Source organism: Falco punctatus (genome assembly GCF_963210335.1).
Source record: "Falco punctatus genome assembly, chromosome: 6".
NCBI lineage: Eukaryota > Metazoa > Chordata > Aves > Falconiformes > Falconidae > Falco > Falco punctatus.
In genome coordinates this window covers 48,671,471-48,691,640 of record NC_137585.1, presented here as the reverse complement: position 1 = coordinate 48,691,640, position 20,170 = coordinate 48,671,471, and the positions used below count along the sequence as shown (strand labels likewise).

The following is a 20,170-nucleotide window of genomic DNA, read 5'->3' as shown; positions in this document are numbered from 1 at the left end:
CATTATAACTAATGGAAGGATATCGGGCAAAAGCAACCCTGCCTTCAGAAAGGTTCTCCTGAACCTTCTGTCCTCCCACCTTACCATATCTAGTAATAACCCTCTCATAATGTCTTCTTAAACAAGTTCCCTTTATCTTATCAAATAAAAGCTACAACAGCACGGGTTTTTTCTTTTTCTTTTTTTTTTAATAAAAATTTGCTCCCATGCTGGTATGTGAAGACGGCTTAATAGCCCACAATCACTGCAACAACTTTTGGGGCAAATCGTCTACCTAAACTCTTCTAATAATAACCTTCAGGCCAGACAGACAACCCTGCCTTCTAGCTAGAGATTTCTGCTTTTTGCACCCTATCATGTTTGCAGCTCTCCAACACTTTATCTAACTCCCACTCAGCCAAGTGGCAACAAAATGCTCAACGTTGAAACAATCTGGAGATTTTCCCTTGCTTGTCACAAAGTTTGTTGAATTTTGAAGTGTAAATCCTTCATTTCAAACACTTTGAAAGTCATCTGATTTGCTGCCCACTAAGGTCTATCTCATTATATACAAATGTCTATTTCTAGAATCTAATGTAAGCACATTTGCAAGGTAACGTGAATCACACAATCCACAGCTACACTTGTCTATTCACAATGCTGTCAACTTGAATTTTATATCAAGGAAGCATGCTGTGAATGTGATCAAGAAGGTCATCTGAGGGCTGTTATAACATTTATTTTAAGGCTATCAGAATCTGGGGTAGTGTGCAAAGAAAAAGATACAGACAAACTAGTAGCCTAAAACTAGTAGTCTATTTACCTGAATATTTCACTCCCAAGTGCCTTTTTCAGCACGCACAGCATTGTTTCATAATCTATGTTAAAGATAGTTTGGACTTCTATATTACCTTCTCCAGAACATGTCACTCTTCAGAGTAGAGTAATTCCTTTAGTATCAGTAGACCGGGCTAGGCAAATGAAAAATTCTAAACTATCACGTACTCAATATAATCTCTAAAATTGCTCAGCTTTTACATCCAAATCAATTTTTCTGTAACAAGTAATGCTGGCCCAAACCCCAAGGTTATCATCTGCTTTCTGAATCTGTCATGGCAACAAACACTTCTACCTGTACTGTCATCAGTGAGTGGAGAAGAAAGTTTCTCACACCAGTTTTCAGAAATGCTCCTACAGAGTTCAATTAGATAAAGGAAATATTTTCCTCTAAAAATGCCCAAGACACAATCAATTTTTTTGCAGGCACAGAGGGTCAGTGAATAGAAATATCTGGGTGAACTGTTATTACATTTTACTTTAATATTTAAAGTAGAGGTGTAGTTCTAAACACTAATAATATCTCTATTCTTTACTGAATATCATAATGAATGCCTGTGATCAAATTGCACCTACAGAGGTAGTTTATTAATTTTTTTGTATTAATTAGGTTAAAATATATAATTGGAATCTGTATTTTTATTCAAATAGGTTTTACAGACCTTTTTCTCTAAAACTCTTTATAGCAACAAACAAAAAATTTCAGTTAACTGACGGCATCCCATACTTTGGCAGACTCCAGTGGGTACACTTCCATTATCAGTCAGACAGCTATATATTCACAAGTAAGAATGAAAATCTAAGAAATGATTGAAAATTAAATCCCTTATTTTTCAGTAGTATTAGAAAACAAACTACCATATAGGAAAGAAATTTTATTTACAGATAGAACACAAACGCACAGCAGTTGTAGGTTTTTATCCAAACAAAAGGCTGAAAAGCTGTCCATAACATAATTAATGGAGCCTAGTGGCAAGTGAGAATTCTGGCCTCCCTTTTGTGTTTATTGGTATTCTTGTCAGCATGTTGGTTAGATATGTACAGTTTTGTTGTGATATGCTGACAGATTTGGACTGTATATGTTTCTCCCAGTGGTTGTGGGCTCAGTTTGCAGAACATATGCCTTCACAAACTGGGTTTCCTCTAATGAAGGGCATCCAGCATACACTATTGCCACTAATTGATTACTTTTCCTGTACTCCTAGTACTCATAACAGTTACTCAAACATTATTACTGTAAGCACCTAAAACAAAAGACAGAGAATTCCTGGTAAAAAAGGATTCTTTTTCTTTTCAGGACATATGAAAGATTCAAGTAGTTAAGTATTCAATCAATAACAGATTCAGTTATAAGGATCTTCTACATGTATGCATCATCATTCTAGCAAACTTTATATCTTATCTTTCTTGTGGTTTCTATAAAGGACAGCCATATGTACTCTCAGTGACAATTCTGCACTTTCCGATCTCCTACAGCATGGGCATGGAACATTTCCTGACTTTACATTGTTTTGGAGGGATCACAACAGCTGACCCACAGTCCTGAGAAGTCTAGGACATACCAATGTTACATGAAAGGTGAAAGAATTCTAAGAAACTGCTGGAAATATTCAAAAGCATTTAGTCTGGATTTATGTAGCAAGTTCAATTCACTCCTTTCAAGACTCTCTGTTTATCTTGCCTGTCTTTTATACTGAGAGACAGTCAAAGCAAAGAATATTTTATGTCCTGATTCAACAAGCAATTTCAGAACATAAATTTTCACACTTGCACAGGTCAGGCGGGCAGGGTTTAATACTTTCTAAATCACAGTATATTTAAGTGTCCTCTACAGTGCTGGGAAAGCCATTGGAGTTTTCTGTAATAATATAATGAGTCAAAATGATAAAAGATCAGTCCTATAGAACCGGATATAGATATATAACATAGTGTACCTACAAAGATATACTTAAGACCACTATGTGGTAGTAAAAAAATAATTAAAAATTACATACTGTCAAAAATAATTACAAATTTAAATGAATGAAGCATTCTGAAAAGCATAGTTTAAGACACACAAAATATATTTTATATTTTGTAAGCAAAATAATTCTTAAAAGGATTTTTTTCCCGCCTATGTCAAATATGAAGCAAAATTACTTTGAGTCTCATAATTTCCAGGTCTATTTGCCATGGTGTTACACAATGGTAGTAGAAATCTGCCCAAAGTATCATCTCGTAGTCAGATTGATATCAATCTCTGTTATATCATTATTTAGCTACTCAAGTAAGATTTTTTTCATTGTAAATCCAATTTACAATTATGTCTTTCCTACAATAAAGAACAATGCAAGAGAAGGAATTTAAAGCAGCAAATTGAACAATTACATGATCAAAGATTTTTTTTTTTATTAGTTAAATCATATTTTATTTTCTTCTATTTTTCCCCTTCAATTATTGGATATGAAGATTTTTTGCAACCATTTTAATCAACACTTATCCTGCTTGATTGTATGCAATGGAGCAACCATCCTGTGTGTATGGAAATATCTCCATGGTAACAGATTATAAAACATAAGCACCGGATTGTGATCACTGTTTAGAAAATAAGGTGGTTGAACATGAGGAAATCACCCTCCCAAGTTTCCTCGGAATTTGAGTAATGACATTTAGGGACTGGAATGTACTGTAAATCCCCAAGTTTCAATTTAAAAAAATGATCAGACAATTTATATAAATATATACCATAGAAATAACCAAAACCTAAATAAATATCTTGGTTTATCATATTCAATATACTGTCTTTAAGGTAAGAACCACCTTACTTATCACTCACTGTGAGCAAAAATAATTTAGTATTCCAATTGAAGTCAACTTGTCTGTGGGACCATTTATGCTTTTAAGGGGAAGCACCTATTTCACAGAATGTATGCCCTTAAAGTGTGCTGCATATTGTATTTTTGATCTAAAGTATAGTCACACAAAAGGAAGCAGCAGAGGTAACTGAATCTACTCAGCTTTTTGAGGATGCGTGAGCAAGGAAAAGGACGTGATCAGACATTGCTTTAGTTACAGTTATGGGCTATTAATAGGAGAAGAGCAAGCACAATGTGACTTCAGCGAACTTTTAGGAAAATTGCCTTCATGTATGTTGCTGAGCTATCTGAACCATATTTAAGCAGGAAGAAAGAAAGGTGTCAAAGCTTTCTTTTCATTTCATTACCTTGCATCTGCTCCTATGAGGAAAGGACCTACCATCTTTTCCTAACTGAACTAAAAAAGTGCTGACATTTTGATCAGTGATATCTAGTCCCCTTGATCCTACAGAGCACAGATTACAAGAATTAAAAAAGGAATTGTTTAGATGGGTTCACAGGAGGAACCTATGCATTATGCCAGTTCAGTTGACTTTTGGGAAAAATGTAGTTAGATATAATATTTATATTGAATGAAGTAGTCTTGAGTGAGAAGTTTAGACTAAATACCTAACTTTTAGATGCACACCACCAGATGAGACACTGTCATCAGAAGGCAATTCATGCCATTCTAGGACGTGTCCAAGGTAAGAAGGATGATTTACTTTCAGGAATGACTATTTCTCTCCATTGGCAGTAAAGGGAGCTGACACAACCAGCTCATTTTACAAAGCTTCGAGTTACGTGACATAAATTCTAACCCCAATTGCATGCCAGTGTTTTATTTATTTACAAATAAAAGGCACTAGCTTGCAGAAGATGCATTCCTTTCTTGGCATTTTGTGACTGAATGAGTTTGTGTCTAAATATCTGCTATTTTGTTCCTGCTCTATCTGTTTCCCCACAGACCCAGAAGTATATGATCATTGACCAAAGAGCAGACAGCCTACCTACATTACATTTTTCTTGCTGTAGCCTGCTTGAATTAGAAGCAGTTTGAAAGATGCGCAGTTTCAAATAGTAGTTTATTTGCATTACTCGTGGAAGTCCTCCAGCTAAATTTCCACACAGCATGCTGATTATGTCCATGCAAGTGTGTCTGTGGAGCTTTTAAGCTTATTGAGACAAATAGTGAAAAGAACAGACAGCAAGAGCTTCCTGTACTGTGTATAACTAGATTTCCATCTTAGCTTATTCTGAGCTCCCTCAGAGAATGACCCTTTTAGACATTTTCATGTCATCCTAAAGTACCTGCATCAAAAGTTGAAGAGCATCACTGAACTGATTAAAAATCTCTAGTTACCAAAAAAAAAAATTAATTAAATTTCTTATAAAATTATAGGTATAATAGCAGTTGTAATCTTAGAATGAGGAATGCTTTGGACTCAACGAACAGTAGAAATGTTACTATGGACTGCATGTGTATATGTCACATTTTCCATATAATGAAATAACTTTTCCTCTCTCTAAAAAGCATTTTTGATCTAGGAAATAACCTGTCTGAAAGCAAAAGATCCTTCGGCAAAATTCTATAGACTTTGTTATTCTAGAGATCAGACTAAGTGATACAATGTTCCCTTCTAGTCTCCATGGAACTTACAGAAACTACATGACCTTAATGAGTAAAAGCGTACATATTTAACAGTCTTTAATAGATTCACAGTTTTAAAAGATCATTATGATCATCTGCTGTGACCTTCTACAGTAACCACTTATCAAAACTTAACTTAATGAGGTACAGAAAAATTCTTTACTAAGAGACTATCGATTTTAAGACTGCAAGTGATAACAATCCAATACTATCAGGCAAGCTGTCCTGGAGGTTACTGCCCTTCATCATTATTAATTTTTTTAATCTTTTATTTTTATTTACCCAAATTCAGATTACAATCATTTGATCTCATTAAGCTATGTTTGTTAAACCCTCCCTTCTATCAAAAATCTGTAAATAAATATCCATTGTATTGAAAAACCTACCACATTACTACTGTTCAATGAGATCACACATAAATATTTTGTTATTAGACAATAATCCCTCAATCTCTCACTACAAAGGAAAGCAAAATTGTGCCTAGTATTTTTCTGAAAAAAATCCAAGTTAACATTATTCTTCTTAAAAACAGTTACAAGTTCAACTCACTTTTCACCAGCTAGTTCCCTGGTGATTCTATTTGCAATAGTTCATTCATTTACGTAGGTCTTTTACTTCTTTTTATACGCTGTGAACATCATACAAACATATAGATGTATCTGCGTGCATATATTTGCATATATTTTGCTTGTAAGATCCCTTTGCACCCATGTAAGTATGTGCAAATAAACTCAAAAAGGGGGCATACAATTACTTTCAGATGAAACTAAACTGCAATACATATCTAAAGTTCTCCGGCTGCAAATGGTCTGTGGGATCAGACTAGAGAGAATTCCAAGATAAAAACCACTGCAGTGTGTATCATGTAAGTAACAGGTCATCAGAGCTTTCTGTATCACTGTTCAGACGGGCTCCTGTTGGTCCACATTACTTTCTGAAGTAGACATAGTCACTAATTCCACCATAATTAACACTGTTCATAAACCTCAAAATCTATCTGAAGCCCCTTTGCTTTCCAAAATTATATGCATTGTTTTTTCAGACATGCTGGGAAGCTTATGATGTTCAGCTGTCTTATTCTGTTGGCTGTCTTAACTCTTATATCTCTTAACAGAGGAAAACTACCTTTGAAATTGTATTGATATCCTATGGATCTAATCTATATTTCTTTTTTCAAGATCCATTAAAATATATTTAGCTAATATTCACATTGGTCAATTAGCCCATATTGCAACTTGATCCAATCTTTTCATTCTTTGCCTCCACTACTAGGATTACACTTTCACAGGTGAAGTGACAGGGAGACAGAGCAGAAAGACCTCAGCAACTCAGTGTGCATCTTGTACTATGTCAGATTTTGAAGCTGTAACAGAAAGTCCTTTCACTTTCAGGCTTTGTACAGCTGGGTACATAAAAGCGTATTTTTCCTGCAGGCTGTTGGTTGTTTTAGATATTTCAGAGGCCTTTACTTTTGTATGTTATTGTTCATAACTGAAAACTATCCCACTTGTTTGATGCATTACGTCAATTACCACCAAAAGGTGAGTTATGGCTCAAATTTGGGAATGAGCTGTACAAATGTGGAATGGTCACACATCACTGATCAGGAAGAAACCAAAACTTGTTTCTTTACTAAGCTTTTGAGGTCTGGAGTGACAGTACTTTAAATTAAGGCTTACTTGTCGGGAAGCTTTCTTTTAGTTTTCTTCTTTATTTCTCATTCTTTTCCCACCTTTACATTATTATCAAAGCTGGCCACACTTAAGGAAACTCACTGTCTGTCTGTCTTCAAAATCAAATATCCATCTAGACCGAACAATATACTGTAGAAAGAATCTGACATTGCTTCCTTACTTTTTTTGATTTGTTTATAAATAAAAAGGTTGATAGAATTAAAGTTTTCAAAAGTGGGTGATATACCTTTTGAATAAAACTTCATGTTTTGCTTTTGAAGCAAAAGCTGTGCAGAATTCTGAGTGCAGAGGATCACATCACTAAAAAGTCTCATTGTACTGTCACCATCTGCAGCCATACAAGAAATAGGTAATGCATCCAGATTGGCAAAAAGGATGCAAAGAAGAAAAAGACAAACAACAATGGGGAAATATGTTGATAAAATAAGAGGTTTATACTACCAGGAAAGTGGGAATTCTGCTTATCTGAAAGATGGTATATGTAAGTCCAGATAAAGTTTCTGGCCCCTGCTAATTATCAAAGAGAAGGAAAAAAAATGTAATTTACATCTGTAATCACAGGAATATAGAATTTTCCATGCCATGTCAGTCTTGAGGTCTGTTTATGTTCAACTGTGAGGGTATCTTAGATACTTCAAAGGAGAAGGATGCTTACTGTGTACTGATCAGTAGCCATACAGACTGTGGATCTCTGCGACCAGCTATGGATGAAGAAAAATCTGTAATAAGTATCTTTGTGTAGGCAGCTGCAATACAATGAATTAAAGTCTTTATTATGTGGCCTCACTTCCTAGCAGAAGCATTGGACACAGTAATTCTCCAGCACATCCGAGTGCAGCAGTCAGCATGAGGTAGGCCTGGTTAGCACAGCTGTTAGTACAACCCCATGAACTTTAGCCAGCTTTTAGTTCCAATAACAGTAGAAAGGTTTAGGAAATGTTTTATGTAAGTAGAAGCAGAAAAAATCAATCAACTGTCCCCAACAACAGCCTGCATCTTGAATAGTTTTTCGTGCACTCACAAAATCTATCTAGACAGCCAAACTATGCCAACAATCTGCTGACCATCAAGAAGTGCAAAAGCATTAAAGAAATGTCCAGACTGTGAGCACCACCAGCAGTGACAGCAAATCAGAAAGCCCTATTTGAACAGACTAATCACCAAGTTACTCTCCACTCCATCCTGTAACTAAGGTTACTTCATTGGGAAATGCTGAGGTTAGTTAAGAGTTTCTGGGAAGACTCCAAGGAGGGAAACCTCATGACCACACACCAGCATCTGAAACTGCCAGGGAACCCAGAAAAGCCCAGGGGACACCATAACCGTGCCCCAGGGCCATGCTCAGCCTGACTGGCACTACTCACCCACACAACTTATCTGCAGGATTGCAGCATCTCTCCTGTGGAACAGGGAAGTTGTGTACAAAATCACTACACAAACCCAGCCAACTTCTATGCCTTACTGCACCATCTCCCTTAAGGCACAGGGAAGTTGTGCAATTTGTAAAACTGCATATATCTTGTCATTAAAGTGATGTTGTACCCAAATCCATTTAGCCTCTACATTTTCATTTGTTCTTCAACCACAACGCTGAGACAGCAAATAAAATTTTTTCCTCCTAAACATCCAAAACTCTTGTTTACTTTTCATAAGTGTAGTACTTGTACATTAATAGGTGCATATTGCCTTGACTTTCAAAGGCATGGGTACTCCTATATCACACAAATCTAAAGACCTTGTTATCATCCACATGCTATACATATACACATTGATGGAAACCAGTGTTTTCTGATTTGCCTAATACTTCATAGGAGGGCACCTGCATTTAATGTAAAGTCATTACTGAATGAATGCATTCCTCCAAGCGCAATATGTCCCTCAAAGTAGTGGCACTTATTACAGCATATGCAAATACTCCTATGAATGTTAATGCCATTGAAGATAATTAGGGGATTTTTTTGTAATTGAACACAACAGTGATAAAATATTTAACAGGTGAATTAAGTTAATATTTTTTCCAAAACAATTCTGTGTTATCATAATACTCTGTTGCTTACACAATAGAGATAACTAAAATCCCAAGTGAAGGACTGCATTAAAAAATGGAAGAGAAAACTTAACCAGTCTTGTCTAAAATGGCAATACCTGCTGTTGTATGCTATCTAGGTGACCAAAGTTTTCCAATTTGTATAATATTTTCAAAAATCTAGCTGTATCCAACTCAATCAACCTTTCAGATCAATAAAATATTCAGTAAAACCTGATCCTCAGATAAATAGCTATATATCTCTATCTGCCTATGTAGAATGAGCTTGATTTCCATCAAGTGAAAATGCTGCCTTGAAACAACCAATTTAATTTTTAAGTAAGAGGATTTAGGCTATGTCTGTTACTGAACCCAAAGATGCATCCCAGTTCCATTTCATGTCCAGATGTACACTTGGCGATCTCCTGATTCCTTTGTAAGGTAAGATCTAACTGACCATCAGTCTTACCATAGCCCTGGGCAACATTGCCAAGGTAATCTTGGTGCAGCACAAAATGATCCTGAAAGTTTCTGATTGTACATATGTATCATTTTAGGGTATACTCAGCTTCAAATTTTACATCTTCTATAAATGAAATGTTTCAATAATTTTGGGGGTTTGGTCTTTTTTTCCTGAAGAATTACTTTTAGCCCAGTGGATTGAGATTTCTTCATTGATCAATAAGAATGGATAAGAACTATGAGCCACACTGCTGGAGGGCAACATAACAGTGATTCTGAACACCTCACTGACCTCAGCCTATAAACTGGTGAAGGATCTAGAACACAAATCTTACGAGGAGTGGCTGAGAGAACAGAAGTTGTTTAGTCTGGAGAAAAGGAGGCTCAGGGGAGACCTCATGGCTCTCCACAACCACTTGAAAGGAGGTTGCAGTGAGGTCAGTGTCAGTCTCTTCCCCGAAGTAACAAGTGACAGGACAAGAGGAAATGGCCTCAAGTTGTGCCAGGGGAGGTTTAGATTGGATATTAGGAAACATTTCTTCACTGAAAGGGTTGTCAAGCATTGGAACAGGCTGCCCAGGGAAGTGGTGGAGTCACCATCCCTGGAGGTACTTAAAAGACATGTAGATGTGACACTTAGGGACATGGTTTAGTGGTGAACTTGGCAGTGCTGGGTTAAGGGTTGGACTTGATGACTGTAAAGGTCTTTTGCAACTTAAACAACTCTGTGAAATAATTGTTTGGGACCACAGAATAATAGAAGGTGTTCTGAATGCAGGGAGCTAACCCACAGCACTGAAAGACTTAATTAAAATATGTGCTTGGGGTCTTTGTATATGCCAAATGAAAAGTTTACTTTCCTATCAAATTAAATGTTTCATGTTGTCCTAAAGTGCATTTCAATATTTCTAGTATAATAAAAACAAATATAAAAAATTAAATTAGATTCCCTTTTCCTACATATTTTTTTTGGTTCATCAGCTGAACTAAAAATCTGTTATTCATACAGTCCTACTTGCAAGTTCATTAAAAATAATGGATTCCATAAAATCCATTATATTTTGTATAATCCCCAGCTGATTGGCATTATTTTAGGCAGACTACTTTAAGTCTTTATTTATCAAGTTTTGAAATGTTGTTCCATTATTTTGGCTGGGAACAAAGTTAGGCTGATGGGACTAGGTTTAATGGAAGTAGCAAGGTATACTGAGTCTTGCTGCATTGGCTTTTTTAATCAAGTTTATTTTGTACTTCATTTGATGCTAAAATAAATAACAATAGGTATAGCATTTTCCAGTGAAACCAAGGATAACATTGTAGACAATTCAGAAGATTGGGAATAAAAAGGACAACACTTCTATGCAAGATATGGTAGCTGAATGTTGGGAACTGGGTAAAACTGTGAGCAAATCAGAGGACTTTACCAAACTGAGTAGGAAGCTTAGAGTTATGCTTACTGATTCTATTCATTCAACCTACATTTTAGTGTTTAGAAGTTGGACTATAAAGAACTAAGACATATATTCCTGGCTTCCATTCTAGTTACTCAGGCAAACCAAAAGGTATTTTATCCTGAGATATGCCATTTCACTCCCAATATGAATTTTCATGTTGGATGTCTCTCTTACTGATTGTACAGCCAGCCTTGAGTCACTAACTCAGACATACATGTCTAATTTTTAAATAAGATGAAACCTACATCAGGAGATTACTCTCCCCCCCAACTAGTTTATAACATTATTCAGGCCTAAAGAAAATGAAGTACATTCAGGCCAGCGTGCCTACAGTAGCCATGCAGGATGATGGTGTCCAAAATTTTATCAGTTTACATACAGCACTATTTGTGCAATAATGTGTTTGAAAATACAGATTCCAAGTACATTCTTTAAGTTATTGTTTGCAGTTTCACATCTCTTTATGGACAACTATATAATTTCACGTAAATGTATCATCTCTAACATTAATAAGAATAAACCAGAAAGGCTCTGACTTTCCCCCAGAAATGTATTTCATTTTATATTCCTAAGCCATTCAAGGAATATATTTACTAACTTGACAGTTGCACTAAAAAATATCATGCACCCCTTTTTCTAAGAGCATAGAAGTTCTATATTAATTTACAGTATCAACATGGGTGAAAATTCTTTGCATACTCTCATTTATATTTCTTCAATATTTAAGTATTATTAAATTGTAAATGTAAAGTATGGTCCTTATCAGGTCTTTCAAAAAATATAAAAGCATACTCACTACATCAGACTACCAATTCTGAACATATTCATGTTGATTTTTACCTTTGAGACATTTGAAAACAATGAAAAGAAGTACAAAAAAAAATTCATTGAGGGTATGTGAATTAAAGGATATTTTAGATATAATGCTGTTCTGTCAAAGGAAACTTCTTGCAAACATCCTACTTATACATATTTATTTAATGAAAACCCTGGCCTTTTTAAAGGAAAGGTGAAAAATATAGTTGATAGATGAGATTGATTTGCTGTAGTGGAAATTAGGGTTCAAAACTGATTTGCCTGTATGTAAGCCCATTTTTTTTTCTCAGTAATGTATTCTTAAAATAAAGTAAAAAGCAGAAGACTTACAACAGCATCTTTTACTTGAAGAGCTATATCATGGTATGTGTTACACAAATCATGGGAGCAAAGGGGAGTAACAACGCTCCTTAAATCCCTCAGAAGTTCATTGAACCTTGTATATAGGCAGAGAGCTCTGTGTAATCAATATCCTTGGAGGCTCGTTTTCACATTAATAACAATTAATAACAAGAGGTTTGTAATGGTAATTGCAGTCTCACAACAATGAACTATGGAGGCAAAGCTGAAGACGGCCAGTAAATACACCTCTTTGTAGGTAGGTAAAAACTGGTCAATATGCACTTATAACCCATTTTCCATAAGAACAATTCATTTATATTTAATTCAAATGCTACTCTAGTTCTTCCATTTTTTTCCTTCCCTGATACTTTTTCTCCTCCTGGTATTTTTTTCCTTAAAATATTTTGTTTCTGTATTCCATTTTCCACTCATCCGACCTCTGTGTCTCAAATAAACATATCATGGGATCAAAAATATCAACAAAATTCTTATTGAACCTGAAAAAAAATTAATTTATAAGTTAGCAGGATGAGGAGACAAGAGTGAACAGCGTATGAATTTTTAAACAGGAAATAGTAAGGAATAAATGAATCAGAGCCAGAAAGCAAATGGATATGTGAAGCTTGACTACAGCTAGCACAAAGCTTAGGAAGAAAATCTTTTTGGAGAACAGAATACAAGGGATCTGGAAATTCAAAGCCTATTGCTTTAGGAATGTGGGAAGCATGTTGGATTCAGACTGGTGAGTCTGCACAAACCAGCATGTGCAGGTGTTTTAGGCCTCCATACATGTTATTGCAATCTGTAGAACAGAGTCATACCTCTGAATCCCACAATTTGATTAGAACAGAAGTTAATTGCATAACTCTGTGGCAATTTTTCATAAATGTACTACTTTAAATTATGACACAAAACAGTTCACCAAATACCTTTTATTTTATACACCTTTGACCACCATTTTTTCTTAGCTACTTGTCATAGCAACTGAATATGGCTATTTAGCTTTTCAGTTATTTTTCTTTTAAACTTTTTATCTTTATTCTAGTCTAGCTGTTCCTCTCCTTCTGCTCACAGGCTGTTTCTGTTCTTAACTGTGCTTACTTCATGCTTCCATTCAGGCCAGACTGTGTGAGCCACTGTTCCATCTTTCTGTCAGTGTACTATCTGTCAACAGCAGGAATTTCTCTGCCATCCCTTCCACCTAAGGCTGACTTTTTTTCTCACTTGGAGTTAAGAGAATGGAGGAGGTATCACTGATGAAAATTAAAGAAAGCTTTGGCATGACTGTCTTTTTTGGATGTAGTGCAAAAAGGATGGCATGTATAACAGGAAAAATTAGAGCATGATAATGGAAAATTCTTTATGACAGTGAAAGGGTTGGATTTGAAAAAGTTTCAAAAGGAGATCATAGATGACTTTGAATTCAATTATTTCACAGGTTTCTTACTTGAAAAGAAATGTGTCAAATCATTTTCAAAGTGTATAGCTTGAGTACCCATGAAAAGACTGTAGGAGTCAGCCTACATTGATAAACACGACAATGATTTTAGGTGCTTCAGTTCTGAACTGCTCAACAGTATACCCTAAAGGGAACTGCACTCAAGTAAACACTAAACATCTAACCACTGAGCTACAATTCCTTTATATTCTTCAGCTGGTTTTCAAAACCAGAAATACCAAAACTCAGTTACTTCCTGGAGTGTAGCCTAAAGTTTATGTGAAAATATAAGATCTAATGTCCTATATGAGATTTACTTACCAAAAAATATTACATCATTACTACTATGTGTCAGTATAACTCTTCTGAAAACAACTATTAAATAAATAAAGCATGTAATCAATTTTTCTTAAACTTTGTTAGGTTGTTTACTGTATTTCACTGTAAAGCTGGTGAATTATAATGAAACTGTAGGGCTGTTTTACACCTGATATGTATCTTGTAAGTTACATGAGATCTTAATATTGGTTGATAATGAAAAAATGTATCACAATAATAGTAACAGGTAAGTCATTATGATAACATTAATTATTATAATCTTTGTATCTGGCAGTATTAAAATCTTTTGATGGCATTAAAGTGCTACCATATTAAGGTCAGCTTTATTCTCTTCTAGAAGTCTTTGTAACGTGAAAATTAAAGCCGTGGAAAGAAAGTAACAGTGAAAAAGCATGTCTCATGCACATAATATTTTTCAATTGACAGGTAGCTGGAGATGGAAAAGTGACTGATACATATTTCCTGAGCGTTTCAGTACTTAATTAACTACTCTACGAAAGAAAATGTAAGAAAGAAACTCTTCCAAGCAGCAGTTGTCCTGTCCAGAGTCTCTGAGCTGCATAGACTAGTTTAAGTCTCATTATGCAACATATTTGTTTAGGAAATAAGAGTACTAAGGTGCTCTTTAAACTAATTGCTTTTACAGAACACAGAAATTTTCTTTGAGTAACATAATGAAGCTTTATGAGGTAAATCACACTGAGACAGCAATGGAGGAAAAAAGTATCAGTTACAAGAGATGTCAAAGAGAATTGGCTGAAGGGGTAGGCATGATCCAAACTACTCCAAATGGAAATGTTGCAGCACTACCTGAATGTCTAGAACAGGATAAACAAAGGAGAGCAGATAACTTGACTCTCACTACGGCTTTTGAGTCAAACTACCTTCTACTAGTTGATACTATTTCTTTTTCTTAAATAGGTCTCTAACAGGTCAATTTTATTTCAAGCAAATCTATAGACAGCACAAAAGCAAGTAGGAGTCCTACCTGGAGCTAAAATGTCTTCCATTTTTGGATGTTGGGTGCCCTCTCAGAGTCAGTATCAGAATTCTTTCCAGTCCTGGGCCCTTCATTTTGCAGGCAATGGAAGCCATGCCTTCTTCAAGTTTGTTAGACCCATAGGTGACAGAGATATAACATTGGAATGGGTCTTTTCCCCTTCAATATTAATTGGTGGAGCTGATGGGTGCAAAGTAGAGAGCATACTGTGTCCTTCCTGGGGCTCCTCAAATACAACTGCAATGTGGAGCTCCACTAGTAAGGCACAAGTGAGCCCTTGTTGAGTATATTTAGAGCAAAAGTGTGATTTATTGTTCAAAAGATAATTTTTAGAAAGGTTTTGGTTTGTTGGGTTTTTTTAACATAACACCATCCAGTAACCAGTAGATACCCACAGTGCAATACAGAACTCAACTTTTAGCATATAAATGTAGCATAATATCCACTTCCACGATATTATGAAAAACAGTATATGAGTAAGGTATATACACATTTTCACATTTCACATAGTTTAACAGCACAACAAAAGCAAACTGGTTATAAAATAATGCTACAAATTAGCAAGCTGTGAATATCTCTCCTTTAAAACCCAACTTAAAGAAACAGTAGCTATTGCTTTCTTATTTCAGTAAAAAAGGACATAGTACTGCTGTAAGATCTTTTGTTCTGAAGTTATTCTGGCTCTTTATTGTTTTTAGTTAAATTCAGTGTTAAGTGCAATTTAAATATATGATGTTCCATTGTACTTACGTTACAGTATGCAAATATAAATAAAATCACCACAAATGGGTGAACAATTAATGAGATTCATTTCAGGGACATTTCATCACTAAATGCTGTTTTCCTCCTAACCTAGACATGAAGTATTTAATTCTAAATGACACCACCTGCTCCCACCTATAAGTGAAATGAAAAAGCTGCCAAGGAGCATGTTGGGAATTAACGTGCAGCCTTCTCTTTAATCAGGCATTCCTCCATTACATTGAAAGCCAGCAATCTCATGGAATGAAAAATACCACTGTAGTATATGTCTGCAATTCAATTTTGAACCCTCATTGTGATGTCTAACCTAACACATTTTTTCTTTACTATTTTTCTTTAGCTGCCAGGTGGTTAGCAACTACTTGAAGCAAAGACATACTAGATAAATGCCAACACTCCATTCTGACAAGGACAGTACAGTTAAACAAACATTTATAAATTAAAGCTCCTTTTATTTTAGCTGGTTTTAATTTCAAGGCCAAGACTCAGACTTTCACTTTCTGAAATATGAGACTGCAAGGACATCAGTGAAAGAGGAAAGACATTTTAACAGTTAAAAACCCATACAGTTAAAAAATCACACAGTTCAAAAAGCATATAGTAACTTGCTAATAAAAATTGTTACTGCTTTGCACAGCAAACGTAACTTTGGGCAACAAAGTGTAAGGCTGGTTTGGGGAGACACTTTTTGTTATCCTTGTGCTTGAATGTTCCCTTTTTCCATAAAAACTGCTAATAAAAAGGCAAAAAACAGTACACTGTTGTACATTTTGTTCTATGTCCTTAAAGTCACATTTGATAGTCAGACTAAGTTTTATTGTCACATATAGAACTGCCTTACCAAAAGACTAAGTTATCCTACAAACATTTTGCATGATAGAAAATAGCAAGATAACAACCCTTTCACCTTATAATCATTGGCAAGAAAAGCCATAGTGATGGTTTCCAACAAGCCTTCAAAGCCTGTTTATACCTGTCTCTCCTTGCTGAAGTGGCTATGAATACTTCAACAGCTACAACAAAGTAATTTGTACTGCTAAAGTTCCTCATCCAAAGAACGGCAACAAGTTTAGCAGGTGTGCTGCGTGTTTAAACGGCACACGTCCCAGCTTTTATGCCCAGTATTTGTTCATGTGCACAGAATGTGTTTCTGATAAACTCATAGGCCTTTGTGTCATAAATATCACACTGTTCTGCACTGAAGAGAAAGGGGAAAAGGGCAAAAAGTATCATCTGCTGATGAATTAGAAGAATGGGAATACAACCTTCTTCTTTTCCTGACACAAAATGCAGTCTTCTCTGCAAAGTTTGGTTCACTCCCTAGTTATACTGTGTTTTCAAATTCCTGCCATAAAAACTGTTATCTGCTACCTCAGCACAGTCTCCTGATAAAATATTTGCTAAAGTCAATGACTGTTTGCCCCAAGAAAATTAGTACTAGACAGAGTCAAAGTCTTAAACCCGACCATTTAGATGCTGTGCAATATTATCCTATGTGAATATTTCCATAGTTAAACATACTGCTCAGTTGGGTCTATAGCAATGATCATCTCTTTTGCTGCCTTCTAGCTGCATCTCAGTGCTTCTCCGGAAAATCTTATTCATAATGAAGTAAAACCAAAAGTGGGACAAATAGTTTCACTTAGCAACTCTAGTCCAAAACCATAGGATTTTTTTTTTAATGTATATGTAGGCATTCATAAATATGACAGATATATAGGGTTCTCCCAGCAGAATTCACAGTACTAACTCACTCAAAGTTCCTCCTAAACATACAGAAGAGAGCTGGGTTCCTAGACAGTGATTCCCAAGGGTTGATGTGCTGAGCACAGACTGTCTAAATCACAGGCAGGAAAAGGGAAAGAAGGTATGGTGGGAGTTCTGCCTCCTGCATGATATAGGGCAGCAGTTCCATGTCACCATCTAAGGCTCCACGCCTCAATTCCCATGTTTTAAAGCTCAGCTTTAACCCACTTCCCATACTTTAATGACAACTTTTATTCTTCTGGCTGTGTAAAGGCCCAGATTCAGAAGGAGGGACAGAGGGCACCTTTGCCCAGAGTAGCTCATAGCTGAGCAATTAAGACACTCACAAGATGTGAAAGCAAAGTATTGAAATCTACTCAGGCTGAAGAGAGCCTTGAAAGCACTGATAAGTGTTTATCCTAAGTTAAACATGCTCTGAGCATTTAAAAAATCATAAATTCTTGAAGCCCTAGACAAAGGGAGCACATGTCTATGTATCCAAGGAAATTTTTTCATGAAAAAAATGACACCAGTAGTGTCTTAAGCATCCAAGCTGTTTAAAGATGAGGCTCTTAAGTCTTCCTCCTCCACACTCATGGCATCTAAACACACTGAATATCTGGTGGTGGCCAGAAAATACCCTCAGGAAAAGCCTATGGTGCACCATTGTGTCACAAACTGCAAAAGATTTTAGCATTCAGCTTGTCAAGGGGACAGATACTGCTATAAACAAATGAGCACTGAAAAGCCACCAAACTTGTAGAACATTTGGGATTAGTAAGAATTCAGGAATTTGCATCAGTAAAAACATTTTATTATTAAGCAGAAGTTGCATGGTCTTTTAGATGGTGCAAATGCACTAATTATACCTCTCCCTTAACAATCACTGACAAAGCATTAAAGTGCTGGTGCATTACATGGGGCTCATCTACAGTATCAAGAGGCAAAAAAAGCTCAGGGAAATCAAATACTAAAATCACAGAAAAAATGGTATTAGGTTTGAAGAGGTGGGGGAGTTGAAAACTGATAGCTCATAATTCAGGGTCAGGCACTTATTTTTAACCTACAGGCTGAAATTCTGCTTTTTGCCATAGAAAAGATTAATAGTTCCTTCAGGGAGTACCTAAAAATTGTTTACTGTTCTCATCACTTTGCCACAGTTAATACTCACAGCACATAATATATTACCTAGCAGTCTAGAATTATTGCTTTGCAGTAATTTCATAGTGCTTACTTCAAAAGAAAACATGATACATGCCACATAGAGGATGAATGATGACAATGACATATAAGATATATTAGGGGTATTCTGAGTTACAAAAAGTTGCAGTCTACTATCTTTTGTCCTGCACTTGTCAATAATATACCTCTCACTACACTTTAAACCATTTCAATATTTTAAATATACTTATGTTGAAGACATATGAAAGATGGACATATACACTTATTAACTGACCTTCCAAATGTCAAATATAAAATCTATAAAAGACTAGGACAATGAGTGCAGCTTTTCCAACTCCTGCTTTGGAGCTTTCTTCCATCTACCTTTACTGTTTGTTACTTGTCTTATTTTCCCACTTCTTACCTCTCAGCTTAGAAGTTACCTTTCTCTGAAAGCAATTATAAAAAGATGCAATTAGATTAAATGATTGCAACCAGCTTCAGAAATTTTAATACTGAAGTTGTTCTCCCAGTGATTTTCATATATTAAGAGGTACCTCCAACACTTAAAACTCTCTTCAAAAGAGCTGAAGTCTTTTAACTCTCTAAAATCTTTTTTTTTAAAAAAAAGCAGTCAAAAAGCAGACAAAATTCAATGTCGTACCTAATTTGAATCTTCACCAACATCATATGGCATGCTTTGTGCAAAACAACACTTCATGGAAAGAATTTCATGCTGATATTAAGAAAAGCAAAGCAATTAATCATCCCCTGTATGAAATGTTCTGCAGTCACTGTCATATGCAATTTTATCAGCTGTACTGAAGCCAAAGTACATTCTGAATTTCACACTTCAGGGCAGGAAATGGAGAACCTATACAGCTGTCTAATTATGATGAGCTGTATTCTGGACCTTTATGTTCCAGTAAAGGCTTTAAAACTAATACATTAATATAATCCCATCATTCCTGATTATCAGTTTCATAGTTTATTTCAGTTTCAAAATGTGCGTTGATAAAATGATGAAAATCTGGTACGTGATTTTCTGATGGCAGGTACAGTCAGATATACTTCCTGATGCTTCTTGCTTATAGGCTCAGTTTCCATTAGGAACAACATCTAGAAACTGCAAATAAGTAGGGTAGGTTACTTTCAGACTTGACAGAAAAATCCATGTGATGTCAGATAAACTACAGGCTGTGCTAAGCAGTATCTCTGATCAGCAGCATTTACTTATCTTCCGTCTTATGTGTGTTGTATAAGAATAGACCTAAATAACGTTTGAAAAAGTAAAAACCACACAGATAAGTACAGCTAAAGCACATCACCACATGTCCTGTTAAGTCTTATTTTTTCATTATTCATTCAGTAACAGTTCATTGTATTGTATTTGCACCACCCCCCCTTTTTTTCCCCCCTGAAAGACATATATAGACCTATGAACAGGAATGACCAGCCTTTTAAAATATCTATCAATTCATGAGCATAAATGAAATATCAGCATCCAAGGTTTGGATTGGCAATCCAAGCACTGCTATGAGTATATTATGTTCATTATGTTAGTAAACTCTAGTAGAAAGCTGTGCTTGAAAACTGGGGGTTTAGACTTTACTGAAGCATCAGGGTTTT

General features: G+C 35.6%; 1 protein-coding gene across 3 annotated transcripts in view; it reads right to left on the bottom strand.

The window, feature by feature from the left end:
• The window catches only part of IMMP2L (inner mitochondrial membrane peptidase subunit 2), a 483,477-nt gene that overhangs the window by 30,100 nt on the left and 433,207 nt on the right, over nucleotides 1-20,170 (bottom strand). For 2 of the 3 annotated variants that reach the window (XR_013929243.1, XM_080394192.1), the window contains one exon: nucleotides 18,747-19,667. The exons of the other annotated variant lie outside the window; for it this stretch is intronic. Coding sequence is in view for 1 of the 2 variants with exons in the window: in XM_080394192.1 (XP_080250318.1) it covers nucleotides 19,638-19,667 (30 nt within the window). In the remaining variant the exon portion in view is untranslated. Of the gene's footprint in view, nucleotides 1-18,746; nucleotides 19,668-20,170 lie in introns of those variants that run through there. 3 annotated transcript variants of the gene reach the window in all.